At 37.6% G+C, this 23,992-nt stretch overlaps 2 protein-coding genes across 2 annotated transcripts in view; one reads left to right on the top strand and one right to left on the bottom strand.

The window, feature by feature from the left end:
• The window catches only part of LOC112046344 (aryl hydrocarbon receptor nuclear translocator-like protein 1), a 42,031-nt gene extending 20,860 nt beyond the window's left edge, over positions 1-21,171 (bottom strand). The window contains exons 1-6 of the mRNA XM_052890829.1: positions 21,101-21,171; positions 19,428-19,600; positions 12,914-13,071; positions 12,492-12,679; positions 11,274-11,445; positions 10,194-10,425 (exon numbers count right to left, since the gene is read on the bottom strand). Coding sequence (XP_052746789.1) covers positions 10,194-10,425; positions 11,274-11,445; positions 12,492-12,679; positions 12,914-13,071; positions 19,428-19,600; positions 21,101-21,171 — 994 coding nt within the window. The remainder of the gene's footprint in view (positions 1-10,193; positions 10,426-11,273; positions 11,446-12,491; positions 12,680-12,913; positions 13,072-19,427; positions 19,601-21,100) is intronic.
• Positions 21,172-21,668: 497 nt separating this feature from the next.
• LOC128199748 (uncharacterized) lies at positions 21,669-22,493 on the top strand. The gene has a single exon (XM_052890828.1). The coding sequence runs from the start codon at positions 21,669-21,671 to the stop codon at positions 22,491-22,493; it is 825 nt and encodes a 274-aa protein (XP_052746788.1).
• Positions 22,494-23,992: the final 1,499 nt, after the last annotated feature.

Below are 23,992 nucleotides of genomic sequence, written 5' to 3'. Positions count from 1 at the left end.
TTTTATAACGATATAAAACTAAGAAACGCCCGCGTCTTAGTCTGCGAAATATGTGGGTAGGTTTTTTATCCCCATCAATTTTCACATTGTGACGATACTCAATATATCTACTCTCTTCATCTTCTCTGAATATATTGAACTTGAAAAATTACAGACTTTCATTAAAAAAAAACTTTTAAAATATGGCTGATTGTATTGTTCAGATAAATTCCTTTAAAACCTTTAGGAATTGAATTTCAAACATTCATGTATCGTTATATTTAAAATCTGTTTTTTTTATGGAGGGAGGGAGGCCTGGCGGTATAATGTGATGTTAAAAAATAATGATAAAATGTAATAAAAATGAGAGACATGCATATATTATTATGAAATCAGTGTATTTATCTTATTATGATACGGTAGGTCACACTGAAAGTTTTGATTTGTTAATGTTCGTAATGTAATTGAGCTTTGTCTTTTTATACAATGAAAACTAATATACTAAAATAACAACTTAAGTGATCTTTTTGAATCATATTTAAATAGCAGAAAAATTGTGATATATGCACTTCGAAATCCCATCAAGCCTTTTTATTGTAATCCTTTAGTTGGTTACTACCAGCGTTGCCAGATTTTTTTGCCAATTGGGGATTTGGAAAGGAGATGGTCCATTTCAGGTCCACTCTTATACCTGTGTCCCGTATCATTAAAATTTAAAAAAATACAAGAATCTTATTAAAATTTACTTTTTTACTATTTTTTACTGCATTGAAAACGTCATCAATCCGCCATTATTATCCGTATTAATGTTGCATTTCTTGGGAGAAAATGAATTTCGAAAGAATTAAAGTAAATTCGTAGATTTGTATAATCAAAAATAGTTAAAAAAAAAAATTTCTTTTATTTCCGCTAGGGTCCAATGACAGGACCTGGGCTCCATACAATTTTGGACCATCTCCTTTCTGAGTGATAAAAGTGGGATTCTTTTATCGAAAGCGCGACATCATAAAAAAGTGTGTCAGCTCCAGCGCACGAATAGAGTTTACTCTCTGAGATCGACTGTCTAAATAGGTGTATGTTGCTCCGTTGCACTATGTACGACTAAATATTGCCGCCTGAAAAGTGAAAGGTGCGCAACCTAGTAGTATGCCGCCCGCCAACAACGTGCACAGGCGTGCGGTACGCAGAATATGTTGCGCACAAAAACGTAACGCTGTCATTCGTTCATCGAATTTTACTGGCCATATTTTTTTCATACCGGGGACTATATATGAAAAATCGATTCTTAAGGAGTAAACTCCAAAAATTATATAATATGCTGGGCACGAGTCGCTCGGGGTGACGCGTGAGCTATTCGGTCGATGTCGGCCGGTGTCGGCTCGATTGTAGAAATTGTATTTAAATAAAAATATGATATATAAATCAAATTTAGCCTATCGTTAAATAGTCGAGTTATTCCCAACCAGCGACTGAACCTGTCTCGCGCAGGCGTTTAATTTTGATTTAAAAGTCGGGACGTCCCGCCAAAATCGGCACGTCTGTCAACGCTGGTTTATACCTACTTTATCTTTGAAATTATCTATAAGAGATGCCTGTAATTTTTTTGTCATTTTTCTCTATAATGTGAAATGTCTCAGTTAAAAACACTTCATACAGACATATTTGGACTTAAATTACTTTTTTTTTATGCTTTAGAAGTTACCCCTTGATTACAATCTCACCTGATGGTAAGTGATGATGCAATCTAAGATGGAAGTGGGCTTGTTAGGAGGAGGATAAAAATCCACACCCCTTTCGGTTTTTACACGACATCGTACCGGAACGCTAAATCGCTTGGCGGTATGTGTTTGTCGGTATGGTGGTAACTAGCCACAGCCGAAGCCTCCCACCAGCCAGACCTGGACCAATTAAGAAAACCTCAATGGCCCAGCCGGAGATCGAACCCAGGACCTCCGTCTTGTAAATCCACCACGCATACCACTGCGCCACGGAGGCCGTCACACGTGTATTGTGTAAGTATAAGTAAGTATATTTATTTTTAAATAGCACGTGTATTTTGCGTCAGTTATTAGTCGTATTGTAAAATAATTCAAATCTTTACAAAGGTAAAAGACCGCATATCAAGATCGCAAAATACAATGGTTCGCTTCCTATGTCACAAGTAACAAAGACTGACTTTAATTGTTATGTATGATCCTTTACCTTCAGACAGGCTAACTGTGATACATCAATATCTAAACAGATAGTATCAGTCGGAAATTGTTCTTTTTATACATAATAATACAAGAGATGTATAAGAGGAACAATTTCTGACATTTTCAGACTGACGGCTCCGTGGCGCAGTGGTATGCGCGGTGGATTTACAAAAACGGAGATCCTGGGTTCGATCCCCGGCTGGGCCGATTGAGATTTTCTTATTTGGTCCAGGTCTGGATGATGGGAGGCTTCGGCCGAGGCTAGTTACCACCCTACCGACAAACACGCACCGCCAAGTATGGACGTCAATTTTTCTCAACACTACTGTGGACGTGGAGTCTCACAGGCTCCTATATGCAGACACTTTTGAGAAAACTGATATAAGATCGCTTTAAAACTGATTGAATATTAAAGTTATGGAATCTACCCATAATATAACGTGCTTATAAAATCAAATTTTACTTCAAAAGTTATAGAAATTTTGAAAATCAAAAATGATGGTACTTTTCAGCCTAAGAAATTTACTTTATAGGTATTTAAAACAGTCAAACTTATTTCTATAACAAAATGAGTCTTTTTTCTCAAAATATAGTATAATAGAATCTAAAAAACGTAAAACATCTATTTCTGGTAACAAATATAAATTCTGACAACAGTTTATTAACGTAAATTTAGTGCACAAAGTTCTAGTTGATGGTTTTTACTTACGGAATATTCATCGGAAGATGCAACCTCTTACCTTGGTGGTAGTTTTAGTTTAGAACTAAAATAAAAGCTACAGAGGCGCTTAATCGCGGGAAGTGGGGAGAATTAGGTGAAACTAAGAAAACGAAAACATCGAGTAGTCTATGAGACTCCACGTCTATACTTAAAGGTTAGTTACCACCCTACCAGCAAAGACGTACCGCCAAGTGATTTAGCGTTCCGGTACGATGTCGTGTAGAAACCGTAAGGGGAGTGGATTTTCATCCTCCTCTTAACAAGTTCGCCCGCTTCCATCTTAGACTGCTTCATCACTTACCATCAGGTGAGATTAAAATGAAAGAAATGTGCATTATATTGCATAATGCCGAAAAGAGCATAAAGTGTACAACATAATTTACTAAAACTACGAAGGTATCGAAGAGACTTTTCATACAGACACCGTATGAATAAATTTATTTTATGCATTTAGTAACTGTAAAAATTGTATTTAATTAAGTTAAGTTTTCTTCTTTAAGCTATTGTTTTAAAATTGTATACTATTTTATTAATTTTAAAATAGGTAATAATTAATTTTGACATTTAATCCTTCCTATAAGTTTGACATATAGTTATATAAATGTTATGTGCGCCTATTGTTTATATGCATATTAGAACTCTTTAATATGTGTTATTTTATGTTTTAACGTTTAATATGTGTATTGTTGGCGTGCTTTATATATATAAATAAATAAAAAAATTAATAACTGAATATATTGTACTGAATATACCTACTTATTTACCATTTAAACGGTTACCGGACGAATAGTTTCAGCCAGGGGGAATAGTATCGGGACAATAAATCATTCACTCATAATGGAACGGAAAATATAGGAACAGAATGGAACTGCACTCAAATAAAGGTCGCTTGTCATTTTAATTTTAGATTGATATATACAGCGTTGAGTAAATAAGCTCATGATTATAAACCTTGGATGGGTTTGAAACAAGAAATACGAATTTTTTACGTAAGTCGAGTCGTTTGTCTATTTCAGCATTAAGGTTGCTAGTTGTTTAGTAAACAAGGTCAACTGAAAATCACCATAACTCTTTTAGTACTACGACAATTTTTATATTCGATTCACCTGTTGAATTATCTTATACTTACGAGATGTCTCGTCTATATTCTACACATCTAACGTCCATATTATATTAAACTAGCTGACGTCACGCAGTTTCACTCGCGTGGTTCCCGTTCACGTAGGAATATGGGAATAATATATAGCCTTTCTCGATAAATGGGCTATCTTACACTGAAATATTTTTCAAATAGGACCAGTAGTTGCTGAGATTAGCGCGTTCAAGTAAACAAACAAACTCTTCAGCTTATAATAATAGTATAGATAAGTAGTTACGGGAGGCCGTATTTTCGTCTGTACAGGGAAATATTTTACTTTTTGTTAATAACTTCAATGCGAATGCTTGCAGTGTAAAAAAGTTATCAGGTCTCTTGGAAAGCCCATTCAAAACAAACCCTAATAATTTTATTCTCCTTTAAAAAAATATAGTTCTATTTGAAACTATACTTAAAATTTTATACCGAATTTATCTATGACTTCAAGTAGTCCCTAAGAATTTGGATGAGTATAGTTTTGAGTAACGAAATTAAATATTTTTTAAACATAAATACAATTTAAATTATACTAGTTTACTCAAAACTTGCTATATTAAATAAGTAGTAAATTTTTTTCCTGAAAGTTTAAGCTTTTTGACATTATTCAGACCGAATTTATAAGGTTTCTAAAATATAAAATATTTAAAAAATCGCTTCGGAAAAAGGTAGGCAGTGTACTACCACTACCGCGCCCCTAGATATTGACAATATTATGGTGTGCGTGTGTGTATAGGCAATCAAATACATCATAATACTAAAAATTCTTTGTAAAATATTTATCTGCAAGGAAACAGGGCGGTACTTTGTAAGACGCGTTCGTTGCTCTGTGAAGTTTACTCTGTTTAGGTGACGATTTTCCATTTACCATGAGGTGAACCAACAGCTTGGTCTGTTTCTTAAAACTGTACAACAATACAAGTATGTACCAATAATCGCTGACGGTCGTATATTTTTGATTACTTATCTGTCAATTTTTTTATAACCCGGCCTGCAGTTTTAACTGATCAGTCGAACTGTTTAGTCAAATCTTCCATTTGTATTGTACGTCAGTTTTAACTGTATAGTATTTTCTACAGATTTTGATTAATTTTTCGCTTGGATAAATTTTTACTGTACACTTAAAACTGAAGCAATGAAACGTACATAAGAGATAACAAAACAGTCCGTGCCGGGAATCTAAATCCAGGCGATTGAAGACGAATCACGGACATACAGAATTTAGTTCAGTTATGGCTATTATTCATTATCTGACAAATGTTTTAGTGGTAATGAATAAAATAAAGTAAAAACAATTGCTAAACAATTATATAATTACAACAATAATAAGAAAATGTTTTTAAGTAAATATGAATATGAGATACTATGCTAGACAAAAATACTAACGAAAAATTGAAGTAAAAAAGGAATAAAATAAAATAAATCAATATTAAAATTTAATTTTCGAAACTTTTAATGCGACCCACGTTAGATATTGTAGTGATTTGTTGAGTTTTATTATTTAAAATGTGTTATAAATATATTAACTTACGTTTTTAAAAAAATTGCACCAATTGTGACTGCTGAAAAGTATAAGTATAATCTTTATTAGTAGTCGTAGATATAACTGATTTATAATAATGGTTGCATGTTTCGCCTATTTGGTGAATCAATACACAGTTTAATAAAATAAATTATAAATACATAGAATATAATATAAAGAATATAATAGGAAATTCTTAAAGCTTAATAAATTATTCAAATGTTAAACGCTAATATTGTTTGTGGTAAAAGTATGAAAAATATAAAAATATTTATTTATATCTACTACATATGTATATGTACAAACTGAGTAAAAATAAATGTGTTATGGCGGCCTTATTGTTTTTGGCAATTTTTACCAGACAACCTTTAAATACTGCACTGAATCCAAAATTAGTACAGTAATTATTTGACTCTCGTATAAATATTAGGCTACAAAGTTATCTAGTTCTCTATAGCCAGTAGGTAGCAGGTACAGGGCATTGTATTTGGGCAACATTCCCATGTTTGAATAGATAGATATAAATGTTGCATTACTATTATAATATTGCCAACAATTTTTATAGCAGGTTATTTTTATGAATTATAGAAATACACATTTCCCAAACTATTTAGATAAAAATAAATAATAAATAATAATCCATGTATCCTAATAGTGTAATACTCATCTTATTAGGTAAATAATTAAGTTTAGACAGATATTATTAGAAAATAACTCTTTCATCATTTGCAGGCCTAATCCGATTTAAGACGCTTAAAGAATAATTAATTTGGTAGTAGTTATATAAAGTTTATATTGTTTAAATAGAGAATCATATTCGCTCAGCGTAAAATATATTTAAACATAAAAAAAACAAGTACATGATATGTGAAAAAACTGAATAAATTGTAGTAGTCTGTGGTGTAAATAGCAGAAATCGGTCATGAAATTTCAATGTGCTCTTGTAACAATATCTTTCAAATAAGTATTTTTATATAATTAACATACATACGAAAACAATAGTTTCATTCGGTAAGCGGAAACTGCAAACTATTATTAGATTTTCATACACATTCGCCGAGCAAAAGAGAAACAAATTAATTTGTTACATCGCAAGCTATGATGTTGGCAGGAAATAACAATTTCAAACTTGAAAATGTTTGGAAAACTGATACTCCAAAAGCATAACATGTAATTCGCTTAATAAAACCAGGAAATTTGTAAAACGCAGTTAATAATTACTAATAGCTGGCATATAATTAGATTACCTTGGTTCTGAAATGTACGTTTGAATGATTTCCGCTTTATTTCGCGTGTACTGTTTTATCAAAACGGGCAGTGTTTCAAACGCCGACTATTCCTTGCGATTTTCGCGTTACAAGCGCGACTGACAGCTCGCGAGACACTGAAGGACGATTTCCAAGTGAACGAGACATCTAATATACATAAGTGGTTAAGTATTCGATAAAATCGTTTCGAGATTTCTCGAATACGGGAATTGACATATTGTCCTGTGTCTAAAAGAATACATGATATACGGAGGTAACCAAGCCTATTTATTTGTTTGTTTTTGTTCGTCTGTTTGATTGTTTTTTTACGTTTCTTGTACCAGTGGTTAGCCTATTTGGCTTTGGATAAAGCGGTCCAGGGTTCGAGATTCCCCAATATAGGAATTAACATAATATCCTGTATCTAAGCTAATAATTTATTGAGGTTAGATTTGTTTTTCGTTTGTTACGCATAACTACCTCGTTGGACTTATGTAGTTTGTGGCTTCTAATTATGAGGTCCTGAGATCGAGTATTGGGTTGGAACGGAATAGGAAATACTGAACTTTTCATTCTTCTAAGGAAATAGTGAAGTTCTCTTACCTCGGATAGCATGTTAAGCTGTCGACCCCGGTCATTATTATTAACATCTGATGGAATTGACATCTGCGTGGTGGGTCAAAGCTTTATATCCCCTCTCCTTTAAGGAGAGAGGGGGTTAAAAATAGGCTAATAATGTTGATGTTCACTACGTTTATGCTCTAAAACTATAGGACCTATTTTGAAAATACTTTTAGGAATGGAATGTTACTTTAAATTAAATTATTTATCAGCGAAGTAACTTAGGCTATATTTTTACTTCCCCTGGGAATAAAAACTAGGCTAGTGAAATCACGGGGTTTCAGCTGGTAGTAGATAATGTGTTCATCAATAGATAGAGTGATTATTGGGGAAGGTTTAAGTATAAATACGGACTACGAGCAATAGAAAATCAGGTAAATAATAATGCACTGCGGTAAACTTAAATAAATACTCAATTGCTCAATCTGGTCGTAAGTTAGTTAATAGGTAAAAGTTTGCATTGTTCTGCGTAACCGTTGAATGAGAGTTTGTTAAGTTAAAATTATTAAATTAAAGTTATTTGTTTTTATTATGATGGAAATAATCCCTTATAGAACCCCTGTTGATTTTTTTCGGTTTCGAAATAATGATAGTTGTGTTTTACTTTTTCCCCATCGCTGCTAGGAGACAAAGTAAACTCGTTGTAAGGACCCTCGTCCTTACTATAAGATAAGCAATTCACTGGCTCATTCCTACACTGGTATGGCAAGCAGACGGCACACGACCACCCCGGTCAAGCGCCGGTGACAGACTGTCCCATGCCGCCACTACCAATGTACATGAGATAGTGTATGTAGTATTGTGGGTATCTATTTAGTAGACACAAACACTACACTATTATTTAACCATTTATTTTCCTATCATCTAATCTACCAAATATAATAAGTCTCTGCGAATGAGTCTCTCTCTCTTAGGTGCTTTTGTACCTACTTAGGTACAAGAGCACCTAAGTAGGTCCACTTTTAGCGTCATGGGCTCTGTTACTATAATGTTTTAAGTGTTAACGTTAAGTGCTGGGAGGTGCTGTTTTGTCAATGTTAAGCAACGCCTACGGCCTGCCTTAGCTAGCTACGATTACATATTTTTAGTAGTTAGAAAAATCTGACAAGCATTAGGTTCAAGGTTCGAATCCAGGATCATGCCAAACAAAATTAAATAGGTTTGTTTTTAACAAATTCCCATTAAAACTTAACTCGGGAAAAAAGTTTGGGGACAGAAAGGAGTGTACCACAAATTTCAGCAGACATGGACTCTCAAGTTTTATATCGAAACTAGCGGACGCCCGCGACTTTGTCCGCGTGGAATTCAGTTTTTCACAAATCACGCGGGAACCATGGATTTTTCTAGGATGAAAAGTAGCCTAGGTTTAGTAGCTACAGCGTAAAAGAGGAACAAATATACTTTCACACTTTAACACTTACACTTTATAATATATACTTTCGCCTTTATAATATTAGTGTGATAGTGTGATAAGAAGCACATTTTTTTTCTCTATTTTCGCATACAAGTAAACAAACAAAAGTAGTGACCATTTCCATAAGTCCCAAACACATTTTAATATGGCCAATATTAAAGTGTGCCACTACTTAAATATTAAAATGTGTAAAGTCGACCAGTCACATTTTAATATGTCCAATATTTTCGTATCTCTCGGAATATTCCGTATTTTCGGAAGAAGAAAACGAGAATATTGGCCATATTAAAAAGTATATTTATTATATACATTTATATATGACAAATAATTTTGTTTGCTAACAAAAAAAAGTTTAACGTCAAAGTGTTCGCCAGTTTATATCTACGAGTAAAAATAATTTCGCCGCGCTTCTTAAACATACTTAAAGTACTTATAAAAATAAAGTAAAACTATTTGTTAGCGACTTCATCTGCGCGAAATCAGGATATTTTTCAGAGAAATAATTTTAATTTTCATAAATATTAGATTAGATTAGTTATTTTACTATCCGACGGCGGTTTCACCCGTGTAGTTCCCGTTCCTTTGGGAGTATGGGGATAAAATATTGCCTATGACACCCACAAATAACGTGCCATTTATGTGGCAAACAAATTTTCAAAATCGATTCAGTAGATTCAGAGATTACCTCTACAGCACCACAAACTTTAACTCTTTATTATATTAGTATTGTACGTTGTATAGGTCATAGGGCTATTAAAAATACTAATGATGATGATGAGTGTGAACAAACAGATAGTCAAATCTATTACTCGCGCGCATGAATTTGGCACCTGGCTTTCAAACACAGTCATTCGAACCAGGCGTCAAGATCCGCACAAGATGTACATAATCTATATGTCAGATTGAGATAAACGTATCCAGTTGCACTAATAAGATCATCAGGTGTCACAAGTTATTGAACTTTAAACGATAGGTATACTTTCACATAATGGACATGCGTGGTTGGTTGTCTGATGAATTGAGATTGGACGTAACGATTTTTATCACAAAAATCAAATTTCACGCGTATGAAGTCGCGAACGCATATATATAAATACATACGTACGTATACGTATTAGGTCTTTACTTATGAAGTTGGAGATTTTACAACCAGCATTTTCAGATTTAATTATCTGTGGATTGGCGGACAATTCCAAATTTAAATGAATTTTATTCGAAAGCTGTTCTAATTTCAAATTCAGTAATTTTTAGTGGGTGTTTTGATTTTGTGAAATTGTTTATAAGCGCCACGGGCATACTGAAAAGACCTAATACATACATACGTATAAAACTTTAAAACTAGAAAATTGCTGATGCACTTACTTTCTCGCAAAGCAATGACGACCCAGCGGACGTCGTCACGGTGCATGAAATTCATGGCGTTAACACCCATGACTTCGGAAGTCATGTAGCCCGTGATGAGGGAAATGCGCTGGTCGCACTGGATGATGCCACCGTCGATGGAGTGGCGGGTACGGTACGCCATAGTGTAGTACTCAATCCTTGTTTCAGCTGCAAAGGTGTCTACGACAGGGCGGACCACGCCGATAAACACCTGCGGACAATAGAGACGCATATTTTATCAAGAGCCTAAAAAGGAAAGTAAGCTTGTAAAGGAAGACGTCTACGCATCGTACTGTTAGTCTCGGTCTCTCGGTGTTTATAAAAAAAAAGCATTTTATTAACGGAAACTAAGTAAGTTTAGGTTTATTACTTAGGATCACTTTCACGAATCGCGAGGACCTACAAAGGGTCTATAGGCGGCGAATATTGTCAGGGTCTTAGTCTTATTACTAGTCCAGACCGGCGGGAATAAACCAGGTCCGTAGAAGGACAACAATTCGGTAATTACCAGAACGACTAGCTGTTGGAGGCAGAGCTATGATTTATATAGGAAATGTATTGCTGACTGAACATCGATGTCACAGCTCTGCAGTATGAATATGAAATTCAGGGATGTAACAGTACGTATCGGAAGCATCGCAAATGGATTTTTAATTTTATAGTAGATTCGCGCGATCTGTACGATGCTGATCTGTGGATGCTTACCATTAATGGCGTAGGCGTAGCACTTGTATGACTTTCTATACAAAGAATACTAGAAACCGTTTGACGTGATGCATCCGATACGTACGATGCGGATCTGTGGCCGCCATTAATAGAACAACCAAATGATTGGTCTTTTCATGCATGCAGCCACAAACGCCGCTACAAGAAGCAAGAAGAGGCCACAAAAGTAGCTGAAGCGTGCGACAGCCACTTGTGGCCTCTTCTTGCTTCTTGTAGCGGCACTAATCAAACGTTTTTTAATGGCAGAAAAATTTGCGTCTCGGGACGCGCGACAGAGCTTAAACCTGCTGCCGTAGGAAAAACAAAGTTCGATAATTACATAGGAGTACTTACAATATCATTTCCGCTAGCAAATGGATTGTTTCCTTTCGCCCTGACTCGACGGCCAGATTGTAAGACCCTGTCCACGAAGGTTCCACCGCGGTCCGACTTACGGAAGCTCCCTTCGATGTGGCAAGTAAGATATTCATCGGGATCGGAGCGCGCCTGCTTGCGTTTTCGGAACCTGTCAATGAAAATAGACTGTGAGCCGTGATAGATAGTGGATACGACCTCTGCCTCCGATTCCGGAGGATGTGGATTCGAATCCGATCCAAGGCATGCACTTCTTCACACACACACAGTTGTGTGCATTTAAAAAAATAAAATATCACACTTCTCGAACGGTGAAGGAATAACATCGTGAGGAAACCTGCATACCAGAGAATTTTCTCAATTCTCTGCGTATGTGAAGTCTGCCAATCCGCATTGGGCCAGCGTAGTGAACTTTTGGCCTAACCCCTCTCATTCTGAGAAGAGACTCGAGCTCAACAGTAAGTCGAATATGGGTTGATAATGATGATGATGAAAAGCTAGCTAAAAAGTTAGCCCTTGAATGCAATTACACCTGATGTTAAATGATGATACAGTCTAACACGACGGCCTCCGTGGCGCAGTGGTAAGCGCTGTGGATTTACAAGACTGAGGTCATGGGTTCGATCCCCAGCTGGGCCAATTTAGGTTTTCTTAATTGGTCCAGATCTGGCTAGTGGGAGGCCATCGGCTGTGGCTAGTTACCATCCTAAAGACATACCGCCAATCGATTCAGCATTCCGGTACGTTGTAGTCAAGGGCTAACTTGTAAAGAATAAAAAAAAACTTTCAGACTTCCAAAAGTTAGGAATGTCTGACTAACGCAGGCTCTTTGTCAAGTAAGAACTAGAAAATAATTTACAGCGTGTCCCGTAATTTACGAATAAAATGCAAATATGTTACTCTGTATATGTATACCATGTATATGTATTTCCTATATAATATGTAAGTAATATAATATGTAAAGAATAAAAAAAAAAGATTGAAGCGGGCTTACTTGGGAGAGGCACAGGTTTATTCGACCCGTACCTCCGGTTAAAGAATTTTTAGATCGGTTCAATAGACCAAGTGACCTTCTACAATACCCATAAACTTTACTTCTTTATAATATTAGTATATATTAGTTATATCCTGAAATTTGATGTTCGTCCTTCTGTTTTCATAACACATTATAGATGGATGGATAGATGGAGATATCACCTGATTACAAAGGCTCGTTGTTCATATTTCAATGCCTCAGCCACTTTCTCAGCAGCATTTTCTTCGTTTGGCAGGAACAGTTCCCCGTTACGGGTAAAATTGCAGCTCTTTGGGTACAGCTGTTCCTTCAGACGCTCATAGTCTTCTGGGTGGACAATGCTGAAGAAGCTCTGCCCTAGTAGCTCGTTCTTTCCAAAAAAAATACATATAAATAAAATAGAAGTGTATGTCTGTGATATCAAAATAACCAAGTTTTCTCATGTGCTTATAGTTTTTTACAAGATACCAAAATACAAACTAGCTGTTTTTCGTTCATTATGTATAATTTCCCGTATTTTAATAAGTATTATAGAGTAATTTTAAAGACACACTTTTCAAAAACTTAAATAAAAACAAATCATCTGAAACAATGTTGATCTTACCTCAGAATAGCCCAAGTACTCTCGAATATTCGGCGAAACTACAACCAAAAGCCCCTTGTATGTGCTCGTAATGAGGAATCCTTTCGTAATTTCGAGAAACGATTCAGCTAAATTCTTGGTGAAGGCTTGATGTCTATAGCACTTCGATTTTCCGAATACTGTAACAAGATAACTGTAATTATCATGCCGTTTTGATGACTATATGCATCGAGTTTGTGATGACACGACCTTCGAAAGACAAACTCGATAATAAATGCTGACAAACTTTTGGCAGGTGGCTTCGGCCGTGGCTAGTTACCACCCTAATGGCAAAGATGTACCGCCAAGCGATTTAGAGTTGTCATGCCGTGTAGAAACCGAAAGGGGTGTGGATTTTCATCCTCCTCCTAACAAGTTAGCTCCCTTCTATCTTAGATTGCATCATCACTTACCATCAGGTGAGATTGTAGTCAAGGGCTAACTTGTAAAGAAAAAAAAACTTTCACACTTCCAAAAATTAAGAATATCTGGCTAACGCAGGCTCTTTGTCAAATAAGAACTAGAAAATAATGTACAGGGTGTCCCGTAATTGACGAATTAAACGCTAATAGGTCACTATGTATAGGTTCCTATACCCTTTATAATATGTAGATATACGCTGTATATAATATGTATTTACTATGTGTATGTGATACCTCCCGTGCTACAGACGTTCAGTTTAATTTGAATAGTCAAACTGTCTATTAAATCGTACGTGTATAGTGTCTGTCGCGCAGTTATTTACGCAGTTCGCCTGTGTTAGTAGAAACTGAATATACAAATAAATCTACTTAGGAATCCATGACAAAAATGGCTAAGCTAACCCAATTTATTTCTGATAAAAATGTCATAATTTCAACTACAATGTCTATCAAGGTAATAAAATATTTGTAATCATAAGTTGTTTTTAAACGTTAACCGGCATTGTTATTATGGTTATTGTAACATTGTTGTACAAAACCAAACGGTAAGCTTATTCGGTTGTTTATAGTTTATACGTTTAATTAATAACAAACTTATTTCTCCTTCTAGTTAAGAGTGAGTAAACAAATCCAACAATGTATTACTGTTGCTACGAATGCTGCCAAATTAGTCACAACAGCATTATTTTGTTACCAACTTCCTGTAACTACCTACCGTTAACTGGAAATGGATTTGTTATTTCTCATTATGTTACTTGTAGGTTTACTGTAAATTATGCATTCAATTCAAATAACGAGTCTGATAAAAGGTAATTTTTGACTTTACTTTTTCACAAATCCCTCGGGATCCATGATTTTTTTCGGGATAAAAGCCTATGTGTTAATCCAGACTATAATCTAACTCTGTGATTTTCAGGCGATTCGGTTCAGTAGCCGAGGCGAGAAAGAGTAACAAACACTAATACAAAATCATAAGGTTTTCGTAAATCTCGTGAATCCAAGAATTTTTTCGGGATAAAAAGTAGCCATGTGTTAATCCAGGGTAAAATCTATTTCCATTCCAAAGCCAAATCGGTAAAGTATTTTCGGCGCTAAAGAGTAACAAACATCCAAACATCCATACAAACTTTTGCGTTTATAATATTAGCAGGATTGTTCGTTCTAAGAAACGAAAAAGTATACCTACTATCTATAACAAATGATATTTTAGTTGCATTAATTAGAACTTTGGCTAATTATAACTAGTAATAGTAGATTACAGGTACTAGTAGTTTAATAACTACTTGTTATCAACTACCAATTTTCCTACTTGGAATTACTATAGAAAAAGTGTGACTTGGGGAGGGCCTGTCAGCGATATTTATGCGAAGGGGAGAGCTAAAATTCAACGTATAACAGCAAGCCTATAAAATACTCCAACTACTTAGGGGACGGGCCGTACCTACCTGCTCGTATTTTGAATGCTCACGCCTCCTCTAGCCATCCTTAACCAGAATACCACAATACATAGCATGAGCTTTATAGCTCAGCTTAATAGTTATATTAACGGACGAAGCAAATGGTAACATCTGATAGTATTGATAGCGGGAAAATATGGCCAAACTAAATTCCGCCGTGTCCAGGTTTTGAGCTTCATCATCATCAGCCGATGGACATCCACTGCATGTATAGGCTTTTTGTAGATACTTCCAAACATCCTATGAGCCGCCTGCATCCAACGAAAACCTACGGCTCGACTGTATTGATGATTCTTTTTTTTATTCTTGACCAATACTGGACTGATTGAGGTGTTCTAATTTATCCAGGTCTGGCTGGTGGGAGGCTTCGGCCGTGGTTAGTTACCACCCTACCGACAAAGACGTACCCCCAAACCATTTAACGTTCCGGTACGAAGTCGTGTAGAAACCGAAAAGGATGTGGATTTACATCCTCCTCCTAAAAAGTTAGCCCGCTTCCATCTTAGATTGCATCATCACTTACCATCAGGTGAGATTGTAGTCAAGGGCTAACTTGTAAAGAAAACAAAAGAACTCCACCACTAAATTGTAACAATGTAATTAAACTGTTACAAATGCCCTCGATTGATATTATTAGCAATCGGTTCATGTAGCGCCTTGCATAACCTTCAGAGTTATTGTAAACTGAATCGGATTTACTAAATTCTGCGAAGCTAAAACACCAAACTTTGCAAGTTGTTTGTAATTTGGACTAGTTAAGTGAGATGTTTGGAAATACTAGACGCTTGAATGCCTATTTTGTTGATCTAAAATACACGTATAATTTAATTCTAACCACGGATTAGGTATAAACAAAATCTGACTCAACAAACCAAAACAAAAGGGTCAAGATGGAAGTTTTGAATGTTTAACGACGGACTGAACTTCTAGATAGTTAATGTGCATCAAGATAATGACTAAAACACAAAGTGCATTATTTAAATAAAGTCTTTTTCAGTTTTCCTGAGATAAGGAATATTATGATAATTGATACAATATAAGTCGTAAAGAAATAGGAATAGTTTTTTTTTCGATTTTACATAAGCACGACGCTTACTAAATGTCTACTAATATAACAAAGACGTAAAGTTTGTGGTGTTGTAGGGGGTAATTTTTGGATCTACTGAACGGATTTTAAAAAAATCTTCTTCCACTGGAAAGCCACGTTATTTGCAAGTGTCATAGGCTCGCTGGACTATTGTCGAATAAAGCGCAAGCGAATGTATAAATAGATAGGTAGAACTGACACTGCAGTAAGCCCTTAAAATAGTCTGATGATGATGATTATAAATAAAAGGATCTGTCTTTTTAACGAGGGACTTGTTTATTTTAGCGTAAGCTGTCCTTATTAGACTTCTTAACTACTTGATTAATATGCGCTACGACGCTATATAGTGAGTCATAACGTACACCTACCGAGTACCTACAAGTAGCGTTTAGAATAAAACTAATGTATTCTAAACATAAACGTAGTAATATTTACAACTATATATCATAACTAGCTGGAATCTGAACAATAATATGAATATCTGCAGTGGGGGTACTCATATACACATACTAAGTAACATCCTAAAACCCATCTGCTCATAGTCTTGTTCGACAGATTGCATGATATAACATGGAAAAAAATATATAATACTAGCTGACGCCACGCGGTTCCACCCGCGTGGTGCCCGTAGGAATACGGGGATAATATATAGCCTATAGCCTTCCTCGATAAATGGGCTATCTGTCACTGAAAGTATTTTTGAAATCGGACTAGTAGTTCCTGAGATTAGCACGTTTAATCAAACAAACAAACTCTTCAGTTTTATAATATTAGTATTAGTATAATATCATCAGACGCCCATGACTGCGTTCGGGAAATTCTGATTTTTACAACCATGATTGACCGGGAACCATGGTTTTGAAAATAGCAGTGCGTCGTGCAATTATTATTGATATTACTCTCCACATGACGATAATCTGGTTAAAGCTGAAAAGGAAAAAGTATCAAAATACTTGAACCTTGCACACAAGATTACCGCCATGTGGAGTTGAGTCAACTAATATTGTTCCGATAGTTGTTTCAGTCAATGGTCTTATAGCGAAAAGCTTCGAAGCTTCTGCTTACTAAAGGAAAGGGAAGGGATCGCATACAGAGGCAGTTATTCTTGAGACAGTGCGCATTGTAAGGAGGTTTCTCACTCTGGAACCCTGAGTAGTAATTGGGGGGGGGGGGGGGGGGAAGTTGTTGAATTTAAACCGAGAACAAGCACTTTTAGTGCTGTGCAACTAGAGTCAATTAAGGATTTTATAATGGTGGACAACACTCCTGTTGTAAGATCCCTGGTCGAAGAAGCCGCTGGCAACACCGTGGGGGTTTAGTCGGTAAGTCCAGAAAAGGGTAGTGTAGGGTAGGGTAGTGGTAGGTTAGGTGTAGGGTAGGGGTAGGGTAGACGTAGGGTAGTGTAGGGGTAAGGTAGAGGTAGGGTAGGGGTAGGGTAGGGTAGGGTTAGGGCAGGGGTAGGGTAGGAGTAGGGTAGGGATAGGGTATAAGTGCATAAATCAAAGCAAAGATTGACCGGGCCCGCTACTAGATATTGGTATAGATTAATGTAACATTTGTACATCTGTTGGTAGTATTAATAAATAGAAATCATAAAAAAAGAGTGTGCTAGACCACTCCACTGAAATAAGTTTTTAGCTCTCAACGTCCGCACGTCTCGCCCGGTATTTTTTATATTTTTTATTATTATTTAAAAGTTAGCCCTTGATTACAATCTCACCTGATGGTAAGTGATACTGCAATCTAAGATTGAAGCGGGCTAACTTGTTAGGAGGAGGATGAAAATCCACACCCCTTCCGGTTTGTACACGACATCGTACCGGGACGCTAAATCGAGGTACGTCTTTGTCGGTAGGGTGGTAACTAGCCACGGCCAAGGCCCAGCTGGGGATCGAACCCAGGACCTGCGTCTTGTAAATCCACCGCGCACACCACTGCGCCACGGAGGCCGACCATTTTTTTTAATTACTCGGGAGTTTACTCCCCAATCAAACATGCGTAAAGAAGTATTACTTCACAGAAGTGAGTGAATTATCAAATACTACAACTGCTACGGTGGCGAACTACGCTGAACGGTGTTCAGTGACTGTAACGAGGAGGCGTGTCGCATTTGTAACTGTAGCTAGAGTCCGCCCCATTCCGGCGAATCCATACAAATCGCTTACGACAGCGTACGAAATGTTTATCACTAACCACCAATGGCTGCGGTCGGTCTTTTGTTTGCGCTGAGCCTTATTTTAATTACGTATGGACATAAAACATTCCGCGCCACAACAATTACTCGATGGAATGTGGTGAAACTAGAAAATTATTCGCAAACAAAGCATGGATAAACTAGATCAACTTACTACGCCACAAGACTTAAAATACATAACCTGAACGGTATACCTAAGTTATAAATCACGATCGCTCTAATACAGTGTTACATGCGTTACTTTGTAAGTGGGATATCCTTTTTTCAATGACAAGCTACAAGTTAGCTATTGACTGCGATCTCATCAGCTGGCTGAACCAAAATAGTGAATAACTATTTTGGTCGTTACTAACAACCTATTAAAATAAACATCAAATCAATTGACAAAATGTCATTTACCTACTGTGATATCCACCGGTAAGCACCGGATGACATTTGTTGCATAGAATCTGAAGGCCACTGAAGGCCTGCTGATGTTATGTGATTTTTTATTTATTTATTTATTTACACTTTATTTGTACAATACAAAATTCACACACAGTAGTACAGGAAAATTTAGGAAAACGCGAGACCACGAGAGTCCAGGTGGTGTAGGTAAATAAAATAAAATACATACGAATATATTCTAATAATTACACACTAATACATTATGTACCAGATTACATAGATACATACAAAATAATAAAGATATATCATAACTAGCGAACGCCCTCAACTTCGTTAGCGTATAATCTGTAATTTTAATCCATGGACTATTCGGGGAAAAAAGTAGCTATGTTCTGCTCCAATGTTCACTTTGTCTCTATACCAAATTTCATTTAAATCGGTTCAGAGGTTTAGCCGTGAAAAGGTAAAAGACAGACAAAGTAAATATATAAGTACTTTAAAAAGGGCTTTTGGAAAAGGTACTCGACTCAAACTTCTGACGGTTTCTACGCGGCATCATAGCCACAATAAAAAGAACATATCCCGCAATTGCAACTCATGTTTAAATATTTAAGTTTAGCGTATATTATACAATGGACAAAAAGGATTTCAGAATAGTATCCTAGGGATGGTAAGAGGAATAAAGGGAGGCAGGTGAAACGTTGGGAGGATGATTTTAAAAAGGTCGCCAGTCCTGAATGGATGAGAATGGTGAGGGACAGAGAAAAATGGAGATCTTTAGGGGAGGCCTATGTCGGAGGACAAGCTGCTAATGAATAAAAATTATGTATATACTGTAATGTAAATGTAACTAACCAGCAGTGTCTAAAAATAAAGATATTTCTTTCTTTCTTTCAGTAAAAGAGGCTTATTTCATTTTATTTATTATATTATACAAGATCGTACTCACCATGATGATGCGCGCGTATGTAATGAGCAGTTAGACGCAAAATGCTGGTCTTGTCCACTTTCTTAGCGGAGTGTATCACATGCGGAACCAAGGTGGCCAGGTGCTGAATCGAACGGGACAGATTGTCGCGCCGCTGCTTCTCAGCTCTGTTCCGCAATTCTCGCGGACTATTACTGCAAAAAAAAAGAAAAGTTAGAACAGAGACTTATATTATACTACATAGACGCTTCGATAGTTCGAAGAGCCGATGGGCGTTGGGGTCCCAAGTTGCTGGAATGGCGAACCGGAAAGCGCAGTGTTGTCGACTCCCCACTAGGTGGACCGAAGACATCAAGCGGGTTGCAGGGAGCCGCTGGATAATGGCGGCTCGAGACCGTTTTGTTTGTAAGTCCATGCAAGAGGCCTATGTCCAGCAGTGGACGTCCATCTGCTGATAATGACGATGATAGACGCATTAACTTTTCGTAAAAACGGCTGACAAATGTTGTTTTTTTATTCATAAATAATCTTCTGTCAGTTCCGTGAGCCATGTGAATGACAGGGACAATGTATGCCGTTGAGTTATTTGCATTGAGATTTGCAATGCATTCGAAAGCCAGAAGAACCATTGCATTCGAAAGCCAGAAGAACCATTGCATTCGAAAGCCAGAAGAACCATTGCATTCGAAAGCCAGAAGAACCATTGCATTTGAAAGCCGCGTCATATTTACAGCGTATTCGCGGCAGCCTTAGGGGAGTCGGGTACTAGATATCACTAAAATAAATAACTATTTCGAAGTTTCCGTATCTCAAAATGATTAAACGGAAATCTTAAAAGATCTATCTATCTGTTTGTCTGTCTGTGAATTATTTTGGAAATCTGTGTAGGCTTCATGTTGAAAGAAGATATTTGAAATTGGGCCCACTTTTTAAAATGATACAGAAATGATACGTCTGTCAGTTAGACACAGATAATACAATTAATTTTATGTCAAAGGGATACGAATTATTGCTCACCTGTATGTAACAAGTAATGTAAGTGATTAGGCAAATACAGATTTCTTAGAAAATTGGCCTCGTGAGATCTCCTTAATTGTTCTAATTTATGGCCAACTTTCAGCTCTGTATCATTTATATAATTTGGGCCCGAATTTGTATAGAAACTGGGTTTTCTTTAAACTCAGGTGTACACACAGTTTTCAGTTCAATTCTTTTAGGTACTATTTAAAATATTGAACTTGTTACAACTAGTACTTAAGAAAACGATGACTCCCTTTCCCTATTAGCATTATGGGGTCCGTATCTGAGATCAGAGTATTTGGACGTTCAGCTGCCCAATCTAGCAACAGGGCATCATCATTTCATTCATCATCATTTATGGATCATAATTATAAGCCTATTAGTAAGCCTATAACGACCTACAAAGCCAAGCCTACCTGTTGATATGAAAATGTGGAGCTAAGACCAATGCGAGAAGACGGATATAGATTTAGAACATCCCCACTCCAGGCTGGGAATTATAAATGAAAATTTCTTAGAACAAAGAAATCCTCAGTATTACACAGGTCGATCCAGGATTCACCCAGCCACCCAGTCATAATATCAAAATTTTGTTATGGTTTCGATATGTTTTTCACTGCCTTCATCCTAAACGGCATGCTTATTTGATGGTAGGTTTAATCATGAGTAACTACGCATTTGCTTTGACGAACTGAGCGTACAGTTCGTCAAAGAATGCGTATGCTACGTACGTGCGTGTGGTCATAGTACTGTAGTGGCCTACATGCATACCTACGACTACGACGACTACTACATATGGCGCATACACGTCCGTTCGCCGAGGCACGCTGCCGCAGACTGAGCGATAGCTCGTCGTGCGCCGAGATATATATGTAGCACCTCGTTGATCGCTGTTTTCAATAGACGACATCTCTGCGTGGAGTTTTAGGTTGGACTGAAGCCGCGACCGCATACGAAGCAGTTTTATATCACGCAGCGAAAAACCTGTTCCGCGTGATTGGTCAATTGTGGTTTTATTACTAACGTGTGTTCGCAGATTTGTATCGCTAAAATTGTAAATATTAATAAGACGAAAATACATTCGATTTTGCATTTCCATACGATAAATCGCCTTTTATTTCAAGCTCTCTAACCTACTAGTAAAACCTTACAGTGGTGACACCGACGTGAGTGAACAAAATACGAAAAAAATAAGAAAAAAATAAAAAAATAAAAGAAGATAAAAAAGAAAAAAATAAAAAAATGGAGTCAGAACACTCAGGCACCCAGAGAGAGCAAGACATCGAGTTAGTCTCCATCAAGTCGAGATTACCACAGTTTTGGCGCGATAAGCCTAGGCTATGGTTCGCGCAGTTCGAAACTATTACTGCCAACCAAAAGCTTAGCGATGAGGCGAAGTTTGGACTTGTCGTCGCGCAACTGGACAAGATGGACATCGAGCAAATTGGTGATATCATCCTGTCACCAGCCAACACGGGCAGATACGAGGCCCTAAAGAAAAGATTGCTGTCTGTCTATGAAGAGTCAGAAAATAAACAACTACAGAAACTACTCAATGAAGTTGAACTCGGCGACCAGCGACCTTCACAACTGCTACGACGGATGCGAGATCTGGGCCGCGACAAGATTCCGGAGGACACACTGCGGATGCTGTGGATCAGCCACCTCCCACCGGCAACACGCGCCGTACTAGCAGTGAGCCAAGAATCAAAATTAGACTCGCTAGCGGCTATGGCGGACAAAATGGATGAACATACGAAGGAGATACAATCTGTTTGTTCCTGTAGTCACGGAAGCGTCACATCTCCGAAACCTACGTCATCAAACGAGAGGATCATAGAAATGATCGAGTCGCTGACGAAGGAAGTAAACGAGCTGAAGATGGAAAGAGCGAGAGGCAACTATCGTCAACCATATACTCATCGCCGACGGTCAAGATCCCGGTCAAGGTCAGCAAATCCAGAGTCGGCCGTATGTTACTTTCATCGCAAGTTTGGAAAGGACGCCTTCAAATGCAGAAAACCGTGCAATTTCGCAAAGAAAACCGGCCAGAGACAGGAAAACTAGGAGAGACTTTGGCTGCGACGGGAGCCGAGGTCAATGAAATGTTAACACACCGTCGCTTATTCATCAAGGAAAAGACCACTGGACTCAGCTTTCTCATCGACACCGGCGCGAACGTGAGCGTACTCCCGGCAAGAAATGCAAACAAAAAGAAATTGAAGCAAGTGGATTATTTGTACGCCGCAAACGGGACGTCTATTCCTTCCTACGGCGAGCGCATTATGAAGTTGGACATCGGGCTACGAAGACCTTACATATGCAACTTCGTGATAGCTGCAGTCACTCGACCGATACTGGGCGCTGATTTCCTTCACAAACACCAGCTGACAGTCGACATTCATGGGAGAAGACTGATTGACAAACAAACTGGTCTATCTGTCACCGGTTACGTCACGCCTACAACGGAGCACAGCATCAACACGGTGAACAATCAACAACCGTACCACGATCTGCTTGCAAAGTATCCGGACATCACTCGACCAACGCTAAAGCTCTGTCACAGCGAGGTAGAACATCACATAGAGACGACGGGACCACCGTTATACTCCAAGGCTCGACCTCTACCTCCACACAAGTACAAGGCGGCGAAAGAAGAGTTCCAGACGATGATCGAGCAAGGAATATGCAGACCGTCTAACAGTCCTTGGGCGAGTCCGCTGCATCTTGTACTGAAGAAGGATGGCACCTATAGAGCATGTGGAGATTATCGCCGGCTGAACGCGGTTACAGTTCCAGATCGGTATCCGATACCAAGACTTCACGACTTCACGTACAATCTACTGGGCAAGAAAATTTTTTCCACCATCGACCTGAAGAAAGCATACTACCAAGTAAGAAACCGTGAAGAAGATATACCTAGAACAGCTGTCATTTCGCCATTCGGGTTATTTGAGTTCACCAGATGCTGCTTTGGATTAAGAAACGCCGGGCAGACATTCCAACGGCACATCGACAACGTACTGAGAGGACTTCCTGTTTTTCCATTCGTCGATGACATACTGGTTGCATCAGAATCCGAAGAGCTGCACAGAAAAGAGCTAGAAGAGGTATTTAAACGACTCAGCGACAACGGATTACAAATTAACGTCGCTAAGTGCATCTTCGGCCAGCCGAAACTCGACTTTTTGGGTTATACAATATCATCCCAAGGAATTAAACCAACCGACGAGAAGATAAAGGCCATCACAGATTATCCTCGACCGCAAACAATCCAGCAACTTCGACGTTTTCTCGGCATGATGAATTTTTATCGAGAAAATATTCCACACGCCGCAGAACATCAGAAGGAGTTGAACGCGTATCTCAAATACTCGAAGAAAAACGACAAGACAACCATACAATGGAGCGAGACAGCAATAGAGGCATTCAATAAGTGCAAGGAAGACATATCAAATGCTGCAACTCTGTCTTACCCATCATCGAGTTTGCCGTTCGCTTTGTTTACTGATGCATCTGAGACCTGCGCTGGAGCCGTACTTCAACAGAAAATTGGAAATAAATGG

The sequence above is a fragment of the Bicyclus anynana genome, chromosome Z, assembly GCF_947172395.1.
Source record: "Bicyclus anynana chromosome Z, ilBicAnyn1.1, whole genome shotgun sequence".
Taxonomy (NCBI): Eukaryota; Metazoa; Arthropoda; class Insecta; order Lepidoptera; family Nymphalidae; genus Bicyclus; species Bicyclus anynana.
This window is presented reverse-complemented; position numbering and strand designations above follow the sequence as displayed.